This window comes from Carex rostrata, chromosome 20 (genome assembly GCF_964058835.1).
Source record: "Carex rostrata chromosome 20, lpCarRost1.2, whole genome shotgun sequence".
NCBI lineage: Eukaryota > Viridiplantae > Streptophyta > Magnoliopsida > Poales > Cyperaceae > Carex > Carex rostrata.
In genome coordinates, this window is record NC_135937.1 from 8,277,505 (window position 1) to 8,292,007 (window position 14,503).

The following is a 14,503-nucleotide window of genomic DNA, read 5'->3' on the forward strand; positions in this document are numbered from 1 at the left end:
TAACAAATTAACTGTATGCATGTTAACTGACAATCTATATATATATGATGTGTGTGATTGTCTGTCGGCAACTCAGCATATGAACAATAATAAACTTAATTAATTGGTTGCTTTAAAGATCACCATGTTAGAACATGAGAAATTATAATCAGTTAAGAAATAAATTAAATAAATAAGGCTACCTTTATATTTATTTTAAAATATTATATGTAAACAACTCGTTGGATGGCTCTGCAAAACCGAAGTTACTCTTCTCCAAAATTATAGAACCGCTACACGGATTCAAACTAAGGATGAATCATAGAGGATCTTGAGAGGGGATTGTCTATTCTCTCCTATATTTGGAGAATTGGAGGGAGGGACACGGGGAGCCAACGACCGCCAAAAATTTTCCGTTTCAGTTCTAGATTTCGCTCTAATTATTTTTCCTCTTTCTTCCTCACAATCTCCGTCAAGCTCTATGCAAATTATTCGATTTGGCTTCTTCGTCGAAACCTCAGCTACAAAATCGGTACTGATATTTGTCTTTTGGCTTCACAATTTTAAAGAAAATGCACCATAAGAGAAGAAGGGAAAGTTTTTGATAAAAGATGAGGGAAATTTTAGTAAGAATTGATCATTTTTCGGGACACAAATAAATGACAAGTTGTAAAGTTTATTTGTTTGTCAATTAATTTATTTCGATTGATCTTTGGTTCAAGTACTACGGAAATGACAATATCAAATTGCCCAGGAAAGTTTCCCTTTTTCTTCTTGGCAAAATTTTCTAATTTTTGTTTGATTGCGTCATAATAAAGAAAATGCATTTCTGGGAATATTAACTTTTCATAAGTTCAATTTCTGTTCAAAGTTCAAACTTTAATATGATATAGTGAACTCAGGTTGAATTCAGATTTCAGAATGCAGTATTCCCAAGCATGAACCATGACCAAAATTAGTTATAATTTCTGCAATTATATAATTTTTAGGATTCAATTCTGTCCATATATGATAATTCGACGGCAGTACAGAAATTTTAAATGTAGATTTTATCTTTATTTTTCTTTCTATAATGGTAATAAATGTCTACATCAATGAATTTCTATTCTTCGTCTAATTAATATGCAACAAGAGACCAGATATAGAACATCCAAATTCAGTTTATCAGAATAATACCAGTATATCGTAATACGATGGGCAGTTATGCCTTTCTTTAAAAAAAAAAAATGAAATAAAATAGAAAGTAACACGCACACAGCTATCCTGTCAGTTGGTCAATTTGTTTTGTTGGGTCGGAATAAGTTATTAATAAGACTTATTAGTACAGTAATTCAACTAACCCTATGACGAAATCAAGTTGCATTGGTAAATTTATGCCAAATTGGTTTAACCTTTTTCTTTATTCAAATTTTATTAATTTATTTGTCATTCTTTAATTATAGAAAGCAATGTATTGTGAGACTTGGAATTATTGGAGTTGGGGTTGTGGTGTGGAGTAGATTTGTCTACTTAAGAAGTTGGTCCTTGTTAGGCTTGTTTGAATTAAAAGAAAATGCTTCAAAGAACTGGCAGCATCTGCCAAGAACCCTCAAAAAAGAAAATGCTTCAAAGAAATGGGTATTTTCACAAAAGAAATTAAAAATCTTAGAACCAAAATTACCTAAGTATTTCGAGCTTTTGGACACGAGATTTTCTCAAGAAATTTTTTAATTTTTATGTCCTATAAAATTTGCACGATATATGGAGCGTCAATTCTGGATTTGTCTTGTTGCATGAGGCAAGTTATTAATTTTGTGAGCTACAGATCTGTACATGTCAAGCAGAACCCAATCAATTGCTTTTACAATATAAAAATCTCAAAATATTAACCAGCTTCATTTATATAAGAATTGGCTTTCGTGGAATTATTTTACATCTCAGCCTGGTTCACTGAACGCAGAACTAATAAAATTTTCTTTCTGCCATCTTCTCTTCAATTTTAAGGGAAAAAAAAAATCTCATCTCAAAAATAAGATGTATATTTTGGTTCTAACTTTTAAAAGATATAATATTTGAAAGAGAATTACTTTAATGTTCTTGTCAGTTAATTTTAGAAAACCTCAAGTTTTAAAGTCAGAAAGTTAAATTTGGTGTATTGATGCATTTTTTTGTTTTTTATTTCTCTTATTTCAAACAGATCAATTCTATTTAACTGGTGCATATCAAGCCTACGTATGAGCTCTTTTGATGGCCTTTTGTGCTGCTGCTGACACCTCAAGATGTTTACTTGTGGTGTTTATAAGTCGCAGTCTATTGATGGCCATAGAGAGAGATTTGTGAGGTACAATTACTATTTTTTTTTTTTTTGCACTTTTCATGCATATGGTTTTAATCTCAGGACAAATCTGTTATCTAGGTTAGAGGAGTCAAGCCCGAAGTTATCTGTCACAACCCCTCCTGGTAGAATGAACAGAACGAGCTTCTCAATTGAACCATTTGGCACTAACTCCAAAACAAAACCCAAATCTTTCAAGAAAGGGGTTATAAAGAGCTCTGAGCAGCTGCGTTCCTTCGGCCGGTCAATCCGATACGGTGTATCTCATGCGGTCTTTGCAGAGGATCTCAATAAAAAAGAGAAGAAAATATTTGATCCCCAAGATAAGTTTCTGCAATGGATGAATCGACTATTCGCTCTTTCATGTTTTCTCGGGGTTTCGATTGACCCGTTGTTTATGTATCTGCCAACAGTCGATATTGAAAATAACTGCCTCGGGATAGATAGGAAGCTTGCTGTTGCCGCGACCACCTTGCGCACGGTTATTGATTCATTGTATCTTGGGCGCATGGTGCTTCAATTTCGGACTGCTTTTATCGCACCTTCATCTAGGGTATTTGGCCGAGGTGAGCTGGTGATTAATCCTGAGCAGATTGCAAAACGCTATCTAAGGAGATACTTTATTGTAGATTTTCTCTCAGTATTTCCTCTCCCTCAGGTATTGGACCAAGTCGGCATTTTAGTTGAATATTTCATCTATCTATGGCTTATTTTTTATATAACTGCTTCGTAACATCTACGTACAGATTGTATTATGGAGATACCTGCACCAATCAACAGGTGCAGATGTGTTGGGCACAAAAACTGAAGTGATTATTATCGTACTTATGCAATACATACCCAGATTTTTGCGCATTTTTCCTCTAATGACCGAACTCAAAAGATCGTCTGGTGTTGTTGCTGAGTCTGCTTGGATGGGTGCAGTTTACTATCTGCTGTGGTATCTACTCGCAAGTCATGTAAGTTATCCTTTGGATCATCTCACATTTTCTATTTTATTAGTTCATGGTGTCAGCATAAATTAGACTTTAAGCAGCAAGTGCTTTTTTCTTTTTTATATTCTTGGTCGTTTTGGCAAAGATCTAAATAATCATAATTGTTTTTGGACCCGACAAACCATTTTGCATTTTTTACTTTGTTTCTTAATTCTTATGTTCTCCTATATGCTAACCACAAATCATAAATACTCCAAAAGCGTGATATTGCTCTCAAATATATATATATATATATCCCAAAAGCATGATACACCACACAAGCACAAGCATTGATTCCATTTTATTATTTCTTTTTTGTACCTCATTTTTAGATAGTTGGTGCACTCTGGTACTTCCTAGCTGTTGAGCGCGAAGATAGCTGCTGGAAAAAGGCATGCAAATCACCAGGATGTCACAACAGCTTTTTATACTGTGGTAATAATTATTTACCGGGGTACAACGAGTGGGCTAATACTGGAAGAGATGATCTGATTAAGAATTGCTCAGTGATAGAAGATAACCCTGAGTTCAATTTTGGTATTTACGAATCAGCACTGAACTCTGGGGTTGCTTCATCTGTGAAATTTCTTCCCAAGTTCTTTTTTTGCTTGTGGTGGGGACTTCAAAATCTGAGGTATGTACTCTCTTCCTTTTAATTTGTTATTTAGAGCATTGATTGTGAGTTTTGTTCTCCTAAAAAACAAAGAATTCCAAACAATAAATTAATAAACCTGTGTGTAATACATATCATTATATATCAAAGGTGAAATGTTGGAGTATATTTATTGACCTGTAATACAGGTGTGAGTCAGAGGTCATTGTTTCATAAACCATGCTCCAGATAATACCTTCATTTATAAAAGAAAAATCAACTACTAAAGCTATATCTCAATTCACAATGTAATTGTCCAAGAAGTGAATATGGTGAGGAACTGAGGATTCAAACATTTATACTCTTTTACCTTAGTATATGCTTGTAGAGGTTATATATATACAAAAATTTCTTCAAGGTAAAAGAACTGGCAGTAGTGTAAAAGTCATAAAATTGCTAGCATTTTTTTCTCCAAAGCTACAAATTCTGGCTTCACATCTCGTGATTTTGCAATACAATTATTTCAACTGTTATTTATGCAAGGTTCTTTTAGATTGTAATCCTTATCTTTTTGTTCGTGCGTGCGCATATGGGTACTAACAATTTCTGACTTTCTTGTGATTTTGTTGTGACATCTGACAATAGCACACTGGGTCAAGGGTTACAGACAAGCGTCTATACTGTAGAGGTTATCTTCTCGATTTCTCTGGCTATCTTAGGTTTAATTCTTTTCGCCCTACTTATCGGTAATATGCAGGTAAATTAATAGGTGTCATATTATAAATTATATTTTTTGTTTGATCTTTTCATTATTCCGCTTGCTTTGGATCATTTGCTTTTGCTTTATTGTTGAATGCATATGGTAAAAAAAAGTTCCCTACCCCGTGAAACCCCCGATAACCTAAAGCAATCAATAAAGAAAAATAACGAAGAGCTCAAAAAAAAAAAAAAAAAAAAAAAAGAGAGAGAGAGAGAGAGAGCAAGTTCCAAATGCCTCATGTCTTTCATGCCTCAATAGTGCATCACATCCTTATCTCCATTTTAAAGTCCAAACAGTCAATCTGAATCACTCAACATGATCACCATATTAAAATGTGCTTGAAGACTAAATTTTATATATTATTTTAAAAAAATTACTAATTTTTTAGAATCGTCCAAAAACAGTGATTTTGTACCTATCTAAAAAAATTAGTAAAACATTTCAAAAAAAAAAAACATAAAATTTGGTCTTCAAGCACATTTTAATATATGGAGTAGTTCAGATCGACTGTTTGGACTTTGAAAACAGAGAAATCCTACGCCTCATCCAAGTGCAAGACCATAAATTGTTTTGATCTAACTGGAAACCAATATCTTCCATAGACCTATCTTCAATCGTCGACAATCCGGTTGGAGGAGATGAGGGTGAAGAGGTCAGACTCCGAGCAATGGATGCGCCACCGGCTTTTGCCACATGACCTGAAGCAGCGAGTGAGGAGGTATGACCAATACAAGTGGCTTGAGACTCGTGGGGTCGATGAAGAGAACATTGTGCAGAGTCTTCCGAAGGATCTCCGGAGGGACATCAAGCGCCATCTCTGTCTTGGCCTTGTCCGAAGGGTAATTTTATATTTGTTTTTACTTGGGGTCGAGAGGAGATTATTTTTGTGCGTTTATATAAAGTATAAATAAAGCTTAAGAGGAACATTCATCATCTTTGCCAGCCATCTGGTGTTAGATTATATGTTTCGGTATCACTATGGTCTGTAATTAGACCTTCCCCAAAAATACTCTTTACCTGAATGTATGAAGTACTGCACATCCACATGTGATTGTCAAGATGCTAAGACTGTGATCTGAAACAATAGATAAAATCTTATCAGGTCAACTATATGCACTAGTATTATTTAGTCCATTTTTTTTATGCAGGTACCTTTATTCGAAAACATGGATGAGCGGCTCTTAGATGCGATATGCGAGCGCCTCAAACCGAGTCTCTGCACAGAACACACATACATAGTCCGGGAGGGTGACCCAGTTGATGAGATGATTTTTATAATTCGTGGCCGCCTCGAGAGTGTCACCACTGACGGTGGCCGCTCAGGTTTCTATAACCGTGGTGTCCTCAAGGAGGGTGACTTCTGTGGTGAGGAGCTCCTCACGTGGGCCCTAGACCCCAAGTCGGGCTCCAACCTCCCTTCTTCCACTCGCACCGTGCGGGCCCTCACCGAGGTCGAAGCTTTTGCATTAATTGCTGATGAACTCAAGTTTGTGGCGAGTCAGTTCAGACGCTTGCATAGCAAACAGGTGCAGCACACATTTCGGTTTTACTCGCAGCAGTGGCGCACATGGGCTGCGTGCTATATACAGGCAGCATGGAGGAGGTTTTCTAAAAGAAAAGCTGCAGAGATAAGAAGGAGAGAGGAGATGGAAGACAGCGTGTCACCCAACACTTCATCCAGCCTAGGTGCGACGATCTATGCCTCCCGATTTGCAGCAAATGCTTTGAAAGGGTTGCATAGGATCCGGAGTATGAGGATCCGAGATTTAACTATTCCAGTGCCGAGGCCCCCTGAACCTGATTTTGGGATAGAAGATTAACTTGATTGCTTAGGTTAATTAACATATTCTGACTTGGTAGCATGGAGTGGTGAAATATACTAATATTACTGTAGTATAAATAAAAGTAGATTTCGGTTGCATGGGGGTTTGGGGAGGGGGGCCTTCTTTGTTAATTGTACATGCATCTATGAAATTTGAAGATTAATTTGCTCGTTTAAATTTTGAAAGAGGTTGTGAAGCAGCACTGCATATGATCCTGGCAAACAAAAAAGGTCATATTAATTCATTAGCATAAAAACCGCAAGTTCTCTGTTTATTTACATACTGTTTCATTTTTTTTTTCTCTGGGGTGTTAATAGGAGATTTGCATGGTAAATGCCAAATATGAAGGATAGTAATTGGCTTGTTAAGTTTAGATAGACAAAGAAGGATGGATAGTAATTGGGTTATGCTCAATTAATTGCTCATATCTATGTCCTGGCACAAATTTGAAGTAAACTTCCCAATTTTTTTCAAGTATATACACCATTATATTATGTATGTATATACACATTTGTTCAAGTAGCATTGATGTATAAACAAATGAAATACAACTGCATTATCCCTATGCGCAGTGTAGGTATCAACTGTGTTTCACATTTCCGGACAACCAAACGAACCCCATAGATTGATGATGGACAATATATTTCACCGTATAACGAAATATAAATTGAATATCAAATAAATTTTGTTAACGAGGAGGAGCAAATGTTTTCATTTTTTTTTTTTGGTCTCTATTACGTCTTTATTTTAAAAAATAATAATAGTTCAAAATTTAAAACTTAAAAATAAAAATAAAATTATTAGATATGATCTACATTTTATCTATAATAAAATTATTAGATATGATCTACATTTTATCTATGCACGTGTAAAAAATTATGATATTTCAACTTTGTTTTTGTTATCACTAAGAGCTTGTAAAAACGTACTAATATGAATAATTTCTAAACGTTAATTTTTAACTTACTGATTCACATAAAAACAAAACCAAAATATGATTTTTTTTTATGAGCATATAGAAAAAATAACGTAGATCACATCTAATAGTTTTATTTTGACGTTTTTGATCTAAATTTTGCATTATTAATGTTTTAAAAATAGAGCCATGGTAGAGGCACACAAAATGAAGACATTTGAACCCTCTTCTTTGTAAATTTCTACACGATTGAAATTTTGGAATAAAAAAATGACAATTGAGTCCAATCAGAAACTAACCCGTCGCATATCTATTCAAAGTACTAATCACCCAACCCAGTTACCACTACAAGCACAACTGTTACAGACTTATAGGTAGGGGTGAGAAAATCGCTCTTAACTCATAACTTGTTCGCTAAAAACTTGTTAAAAACTCACTCATTAACTTAATAAATCAAACATGAGCATACTCCCAACTCGCCCATAACTCGTTCATTCAGAACTGAGTTAGATAAAATCATACCACACTTAATTTCAAGTAGTTCCCAACCGAATTCAAACCCAAATTAAATTAAAATTAAAAAGGACCACCAGAACCTAAATTAAATTGAATGATATATATGTTATTCTTTCAAGAGGATCTGATTATGACAATTTGTTTTTTTTTTTATCAGGTGTAATGTATTCATTAATTATGTAGAAAGTTGTGCAACATTAAGACACGAAGTTTGGATTTATGAACAAAAACAAAATCAAAACAGTATGCAAATAATTTGTTTTACGTGGGTATCTATAAGACACCGTTGAAATTAATTAATTGATAATTTGTGATGCTTGACTATGATTGTACAACTCGGCATGTCAATATGTCAATATTTTTTATTAGAGGAATTAGCTATCACTTATCATTTTGTCTAGTTCTAAGACAAAATTCAAAATTGCCTATAGACTTAATTTCTTAATGAGCACGAGTCAACTTGAACATTTAACGAGTTGAACACGAGCACAGTTGTCTTCTCAACTTGAGTTGACTTGCTCATTAAACTAATGAACCGAGTATGAACATACACAACTCGCTCAAACTCGCATCATTAACAGTCCTGCTTACGGGCAATGAATTTCGTACATCATGATTAGTTTAAAGATTTATATGGAGATCTGTTCAATGGTATTATGATATAGACAGGAAAAAGGGTGCTATTATGACCTTAAAAAAACTCGTTCCTATGCAGAAATATGTTTGTTTTTGTTTATGATCAATTTTGTTCGGTGTATTTCAACAAACTTAACCAAATTTAAACTTTATCATACAAGAAAGCCCATGTCGGTTTATTAGATCAGTTACCCAACACAACTCTGGAATCGTTGCAATGAACCAATGACAGTAGCAGCTAACCTTTTCCTTTTCAAATCTGTGCAGGAAAAAAACCAACCAGCCATAGGACCGTGTCACACACACAAAATATTCTTGTAACAAATTGGTAAGTTAAAATTTCTAAGGCTCATTTATTCTCTTTCTTCCGTTAATTAAGGAGAATTATCTGCAGAAATGGAGATTTTTTTTATTGTAAATTGGATTATATGCTGGGAACCAATGGTGTTTGATTTTCAAAATTTTACCGATTTTAAAAAAGATTAATTTGAAATTGACCCAATTAAAAGGAACAAACACTTGAGCAAATTGCCATAGCATTTTGCAATAGCATAATTGAACAATGGCCTAGAGGGACATGAACTCATCCCCAAGATCTCACAAGAGAACCAATAAATTAACATTAACAGCATCAGCATTTAGTACTATCAAGGTCGGGAAATAATAAGGTCAATCTGAAATGTGCCGCCAAAATTACTGGTTGGTGGAGCATAGCTCAGATACAAGGTTGACCACACCCCACATTGATGCATCATTCTACAAAAACAAAATTTGAACAAGCACAATGAACATTTTGCAGAAAGAATGAATATGAAATGATTTGCATACCAGATAAAAAAGGAGACACTAACCAGATAGACAATATCAAATGCTTCTGAGTAATCCTTGAGAGATTTCTCTATGTTACTATTCCTACATAGAAGAATTACAATAATTTAAGTAGAGTTTCATATTACATGCACATACATGGCCAACAAAGTAATACTGATTGGAAAAAACATAAATGCAAAAGAAAAGGAGCAAACGGAATTTACATTAGTGTATAGTCTTTAGCATGGCATAAGAACAATTTTACTAGAAAATAGGAAATACTTTTTACTACTTAGAAAGAACAGACTTCAATAGTAGTTTTGTCAAAAAAATTCTCCGGTGATTTTACCAGTTACATTGTGGGTCCCACTTGAAAATCATAAGCTGTATCGCATGAATATTGACAACAAGGAAAAAACTATTCTTCTTATGTAATGTACTTTCATTGAACTACACCATATTTATGGAGTATACCTTTTTAATCAGTATATTTGTTAATCCAGTTCATTAAAATTACATCTTTTCTGGTTCTAATTCATTCAAAAAGATAAACATTAAAAATAACCTTAGTATGAAAAGAAATTGGAGATATTTCACTTACAGAAAGCCAACAGCAATACGGTTTTCAAAGCTGACACCATCTGACATGCCAAGATCGCCTAATCCATCACCTAATAACAGAATGTTGGTCCTGTCTTTCACAAATGTTCCATTCACATCTGACCCATCTAAATTCCCAAATTCATCATGGATTGGTGCAGCCATGTCGATTGCATGCTCATTTTTGTTGAAAACATGAATTGTCTTACCTGATCTTTTAAAAAAAAATAAAGATATGAGAGAGGGGGTGGGGGAGATATGGAAAAGTTTAAATTCAGGACTTTGGTAGAGGTTATGTTTGCAATGGAATGTGAAATGTATAATCAGGTACACTTAAATTCTTACCATTGTATTTGCAAGGATCATCAAATATATATAAAACAGAAGAATCAAAATTGACCTTTAAAGGCTACCAGATAGCCTCTTTCATCAAATTGCATCCTGTTCGACACAACTTTTATGTTCTTGAACGACCGATGCAGCTTTTGTCTAAACACCTAATTCAAAGTGACATGTATAAATAAATAAACTGACTAAAAATTTTAAATGCAAATTTAATGCATTGATGGTGTCGAATTTACCTCCTCTATGATATCAGCAAGCCCAGCAGAAAATATTACAACAGGTATATCCCTCTCCTGAATTATGAAAGCAATGGAACATTAGTCTAGATTTTATATTGTTGCTTCAATAATTTAAGTTTTCACGTATTGGAAATGAATAATTAAGCAAGAAGCAGCTAACCTCCAAGAATTCAAAAAGCTGAACCACACCATCTCTAAAAGAAATAGTAGCATCAGCCACAGATTTCTTTATTGCATTATATGTAAGGCCACCCTCAATTAAAAGGCCATGCGTTTTTTCCCACCTATAGTGTGATTTTCATAATACAAAGCATTCAGTACTTTTGACAATAAAAGAAGTATTTCTATCTCCCAAATGACAAATGGCCTCAATTATTTTTTCAAAATACTTGAGCATAATATCGGCACCTTATATCACATAAAAATAATTGGCTTGTGTAAACCTCGATTTTCTTACTAAACATTTCTTCCAAAATTACAATTCTTAAAAAAATTCATAAAAAACAAAAGGGGGGATTTAAGTTTACCATTCCTCCATGAGCTTTGTTTTCTCCTCAATTGGTATCGAAGGAGAGATTTCGAGTGGATGGTAGTAATCATACAGCATTTGCCTCTTTGCATCATACTCCGCATTTCCTTGTTGCAACAATCCATGACTTGCTAAACATTACACAAATCACCACGATATATTAAAAGATACCAGCAATAATTCACATAGGAAAATAAAGTAACCAGAGACTTAAGAAAAAAAACCCTACTCTGGCCGCGGGCTCCATTGCACCAGTACTTGGTGAGTGTACCATCAAAGTCTGCAATCACCTAAAATCAATAATTAAGTAGTCAATAACTTAAATTGACTAAAGCAATTTGTACAATAATTTGCACATAAACATAAGGAGAATTACATTTTTTTTTGTCTTAGTTTTAAGAAAATGAAAATTCTATCTGGCAATAATACTAATTTACTTTGCCAATTTGTCCTCTTGGACTGGTTCAAAGACTAAATTATCAAGAAAAACACACTAGTCAGGTTTTGGGTACACTTTAAATCAACAAATAACAAATAGAGGTAGGCTAAATGGGAACTTTCTCACTTGCAATTTAGAGGTGCCAGCATTGCGGATGGAAGCCTTCTTCCTATCAAGTAAATCGGCTTCTCTCACCACGACTTGAGACATGGCTGTTTTTGAGCAAAGGCAGCACCTTTTATAAAGTGAGAGAGAAACGGAGATATGACGGTGCGGAGATGTACAAGTAGAAGAGGGGAACGAGAGAGGAGATTTCCAGTGAGAAAGCGGAGCAGTGCAGCGGAGAAGGGGTAGTCTCATGAGAGGGAATAAAGCTGTATAATAATTGAATTTTGGAAGGATTACTTTTTATGTTTTTCTTCGTTTTTTTTTCTCTCCTTTTCTGTTTCTGGGTTTCCGGGGCTTCTGGATAGTGAAGCAAGCAGTTTAGATTTTTGTTTCAAACTTTTTTACTCTTCTTTTCAATTTTTCTTGTATTTGACATTTGGGACCGAAATTTTATTAACAACCATAAATAAATTCAAATTTCACAAAATACATCCGTTTTTTTAAAAAAAAACAATTCAGAATAATCAAACCGCTGGACTATTCAGTCTAAATCTGCTGGATAATCCAAGAAATATAGAAGAGCTCTTTCACTATGTTTGGTTGTGACCTAAAGGATGGAATAAGGAGTTTAAGCCTCGTTATTCCACCAAACGTGCTTTAATTGAGCCGGACTAAGATGGCATAAGTTGTTATTCCACCAAACGTGCTTTAATTGAGCCGGACTAAGATGACATAAGTCAATCTTTAAGCCGGCCTAAATTAAACCACCTCACATGGTGGTTTAATTTTTATTCCACCTCGTGGCCTAATTTGAATGATTATAATAATATTTTATTTGTATATAATTAGTATATTATTATTAATAATAATTATTAGTATATAATTATATAATTAATATCTTATATTGTTAATATATTAAATAATTATTATGTTATATTGTTAATATATTAAATAATTATTATATAATATTGTAATATATTATAGTTATTATTAATATGAGGAGGGTTCAAATGCCTCGCCTCCATTTTTAAAAACTTTAATAACTCAAAATTTAAAACTTAAAAGTCAAAATAAAACCGTTGGATATGATCTACATCATTTTATTTATGCACCTGTAAAAAATTATGACATTTCAACTTTATTTTGATTGTCATCAAGAGCTTGTAAAAACGTGCTAATGTGGATAATTTCTAGACGTTGATTTTTCAACTAATTGATTCACATAACAAGAAAACCAAAATGTGATAAAAAATTTTGAGCACATAGATAAAATAGCATAAATCACATCTAACGGTTTTATTTTGAAGTTTATGATTTAAATTTTGAGTTATTAATGTTTTGAAAATGGAGGCATGGTGGAGGCACCAAAAATGGAGGCATTTGAACCCTCCTCTATTAATATATTAATATTGTGTAATTAGTATCTTATTAACGATATATAACTATATAATTAATATGTTACATTGTTAATATATTAAATAATTATTATAATAATATTATAATATTTTATAGTTATTATTAATATATTAATATTATATAATTAGTATATTATTATTAATTTTCCCTTATTATTAATATATAATTATATAATTAATATCATATATTGTTAATACATTAAATAATTATTATAATAATATTATATAATTAATATTTTCTTATTTATAATTATTATTAATATGTAACTATATAATTAATATGTTATATTGTTAATATATTAAATAATTATTATAATAATATTACAATATATTATAGTTGTTATTAATATATTAATATATTAATATTATATAATTAGTATCTTATTATTAATAATTTATATTGTTAATATTATAGTTGTTATTGATATATTAATATTATATAATTGGTATCTTATTATTAATAATTATTATTAATATATAATTATATAATTAATATTTTATATTGTTAATATATTAGATAATTATTTTCATAAGATTATATAATTAGTATCTTTTTATTAATAATTATTATTAATTAATAATTAATATATTAAATAAATTTTATAATAATATATATTATATTACAGTTATTATTAATATATTAATATTATATTAGTAGTATTTTATTATAAATAATTATCCAATTTAGGCTTTCAAAACTTTAGTTCTCCACCAACACTAACCAAATAAGGAATAGTTTAAGCTATGATTTAACTTTAGGCCTCAACCAAACATGAATAATTTAGACTGGTCTAAGTTGGAATAACCAATTTAGACCTCCTTAGCTTTAAGCCACAACCAAACATGGGGATATCTCTCAATTTCTTAATTCATCTAAATCATTTTAAATCCTAAAAATGATTTTAATTGAATAAATATTTATTCATTAAATGTCATTAATGTCATTGATAGTCATTAATTGTCATTTATTGTCAATTAATTATCATTAATGTCATTAACTCATTCTTAATTGCCATTATAGCTAATTAAAACATTTAATGTCATTAATTCATAATTAATTCGTCCTTAATCTGTCCTAAATTTGAATGAGATCTAATATTACAGATTTTGCAAAATAGCTCTTGTGAAAAATTAATATTTCAAGATGGTAAGACCAAAAGTTATAAATTTTCCAGTTTTGGTCTGCTGCGCACTAGTCAATGTTTTCTATGTCCAAGATTGTGTGTTTCGAACTAAATTTCAAACCATACATTTTTTAAAAATAGACTTAAGCACCTTTCTGGAAATATAAAGAACACAAAAAAATTATTTATTAGTTTGTGAGAAAATTATATTTCAATCTCGAGTTCCATTTCTGAAAACAGATTGTAGTTGTCTCTGTAATTTTTAATTTCACACAAAATCCGTAATATTTTTGTATAGCAAAATATAGTTTTTCAGAAAATAGACTTCACTATCTTTCTAATTATAGGTGGCACACAAAAATCCATTCATCCAAATTCTAGATA

General features: G+C 32.1%; 2 protein-coding genes across 3 annotated transcripts; one reads left to right on the forward strand and one right to left on the reverse strand.

Moving 5' to 3' along the window:
* Nucleotides 1-355: 355 nt before the first annotated feature.
* LOC144572637 (putative cyclic nucleotide-gated ion channel 5) lies at nt 356-6,533 on the forward strand. Its single transcript, XM_078322284.1, has 8 exons — nt 356-511; nt 2,156-2,299; nt 2,375-2,951; nt 3,040-3,252; nt 3,600-3,901; nt 4,505-4,616; nt 5,222-5,458; nt 5,768-6,533. The coding sequence occupies exons 2-8, from the start codon at nt 2,238-2,240 to the stop codon at nt 6,437-6,439; spliced, it is 2,175 nt and encodes a 724-aa protein (XP_078178410.1). The 5' UTR covers nt 356-511; nt 2,156-2,237; the 3' UTR covers nt 6,440-6,533.
* A 2,581-nt stretch (nt 6,534-9,114) lies between these two features.
* LOC144572599 (5'-nucleotidase / magnesium ion binding protein) lies at nt 9,115-11,943 on the reverse strand. Of its 2 annotated transcripts, none has more exons than XM_078322241.1 (9): nt 11,599-11,943; nt 11,263-11,323; nt 11,032-11,164; nt 10,665-10,788; nt 10,502-10,558; nt 10,321-10,417; nt 9,922-9,991; nt 9,362-9,422; nt 9,115-9,266 (listed from the first exon to the last, which is right to left on the reverse strand). In XM_078322241.1, the coding sequence occupies exons 1-9, from the start codon at nt 11,830-11,832 to the stop codon at nt 9,204-9,206; spliced, it is 900 nt and encodes a 299-aa protein (XP_078178367.1). In that variant the 5' UTR covers nt 11,833-11,943; the 3' UTR covers nt 9,115-9,203. The 2 variants fall into 2 exon arrangements, with proteins under 2 accessions (XP_078178367.1, XP_078178366.1); XM_078322240.1 differs by having other exon boundaries at nt 9,922-10,129; nt 11,599-11,928.
* Between the last annotated feature and the right edge of the window lie 2,560 nt (nt 11,944-14,503).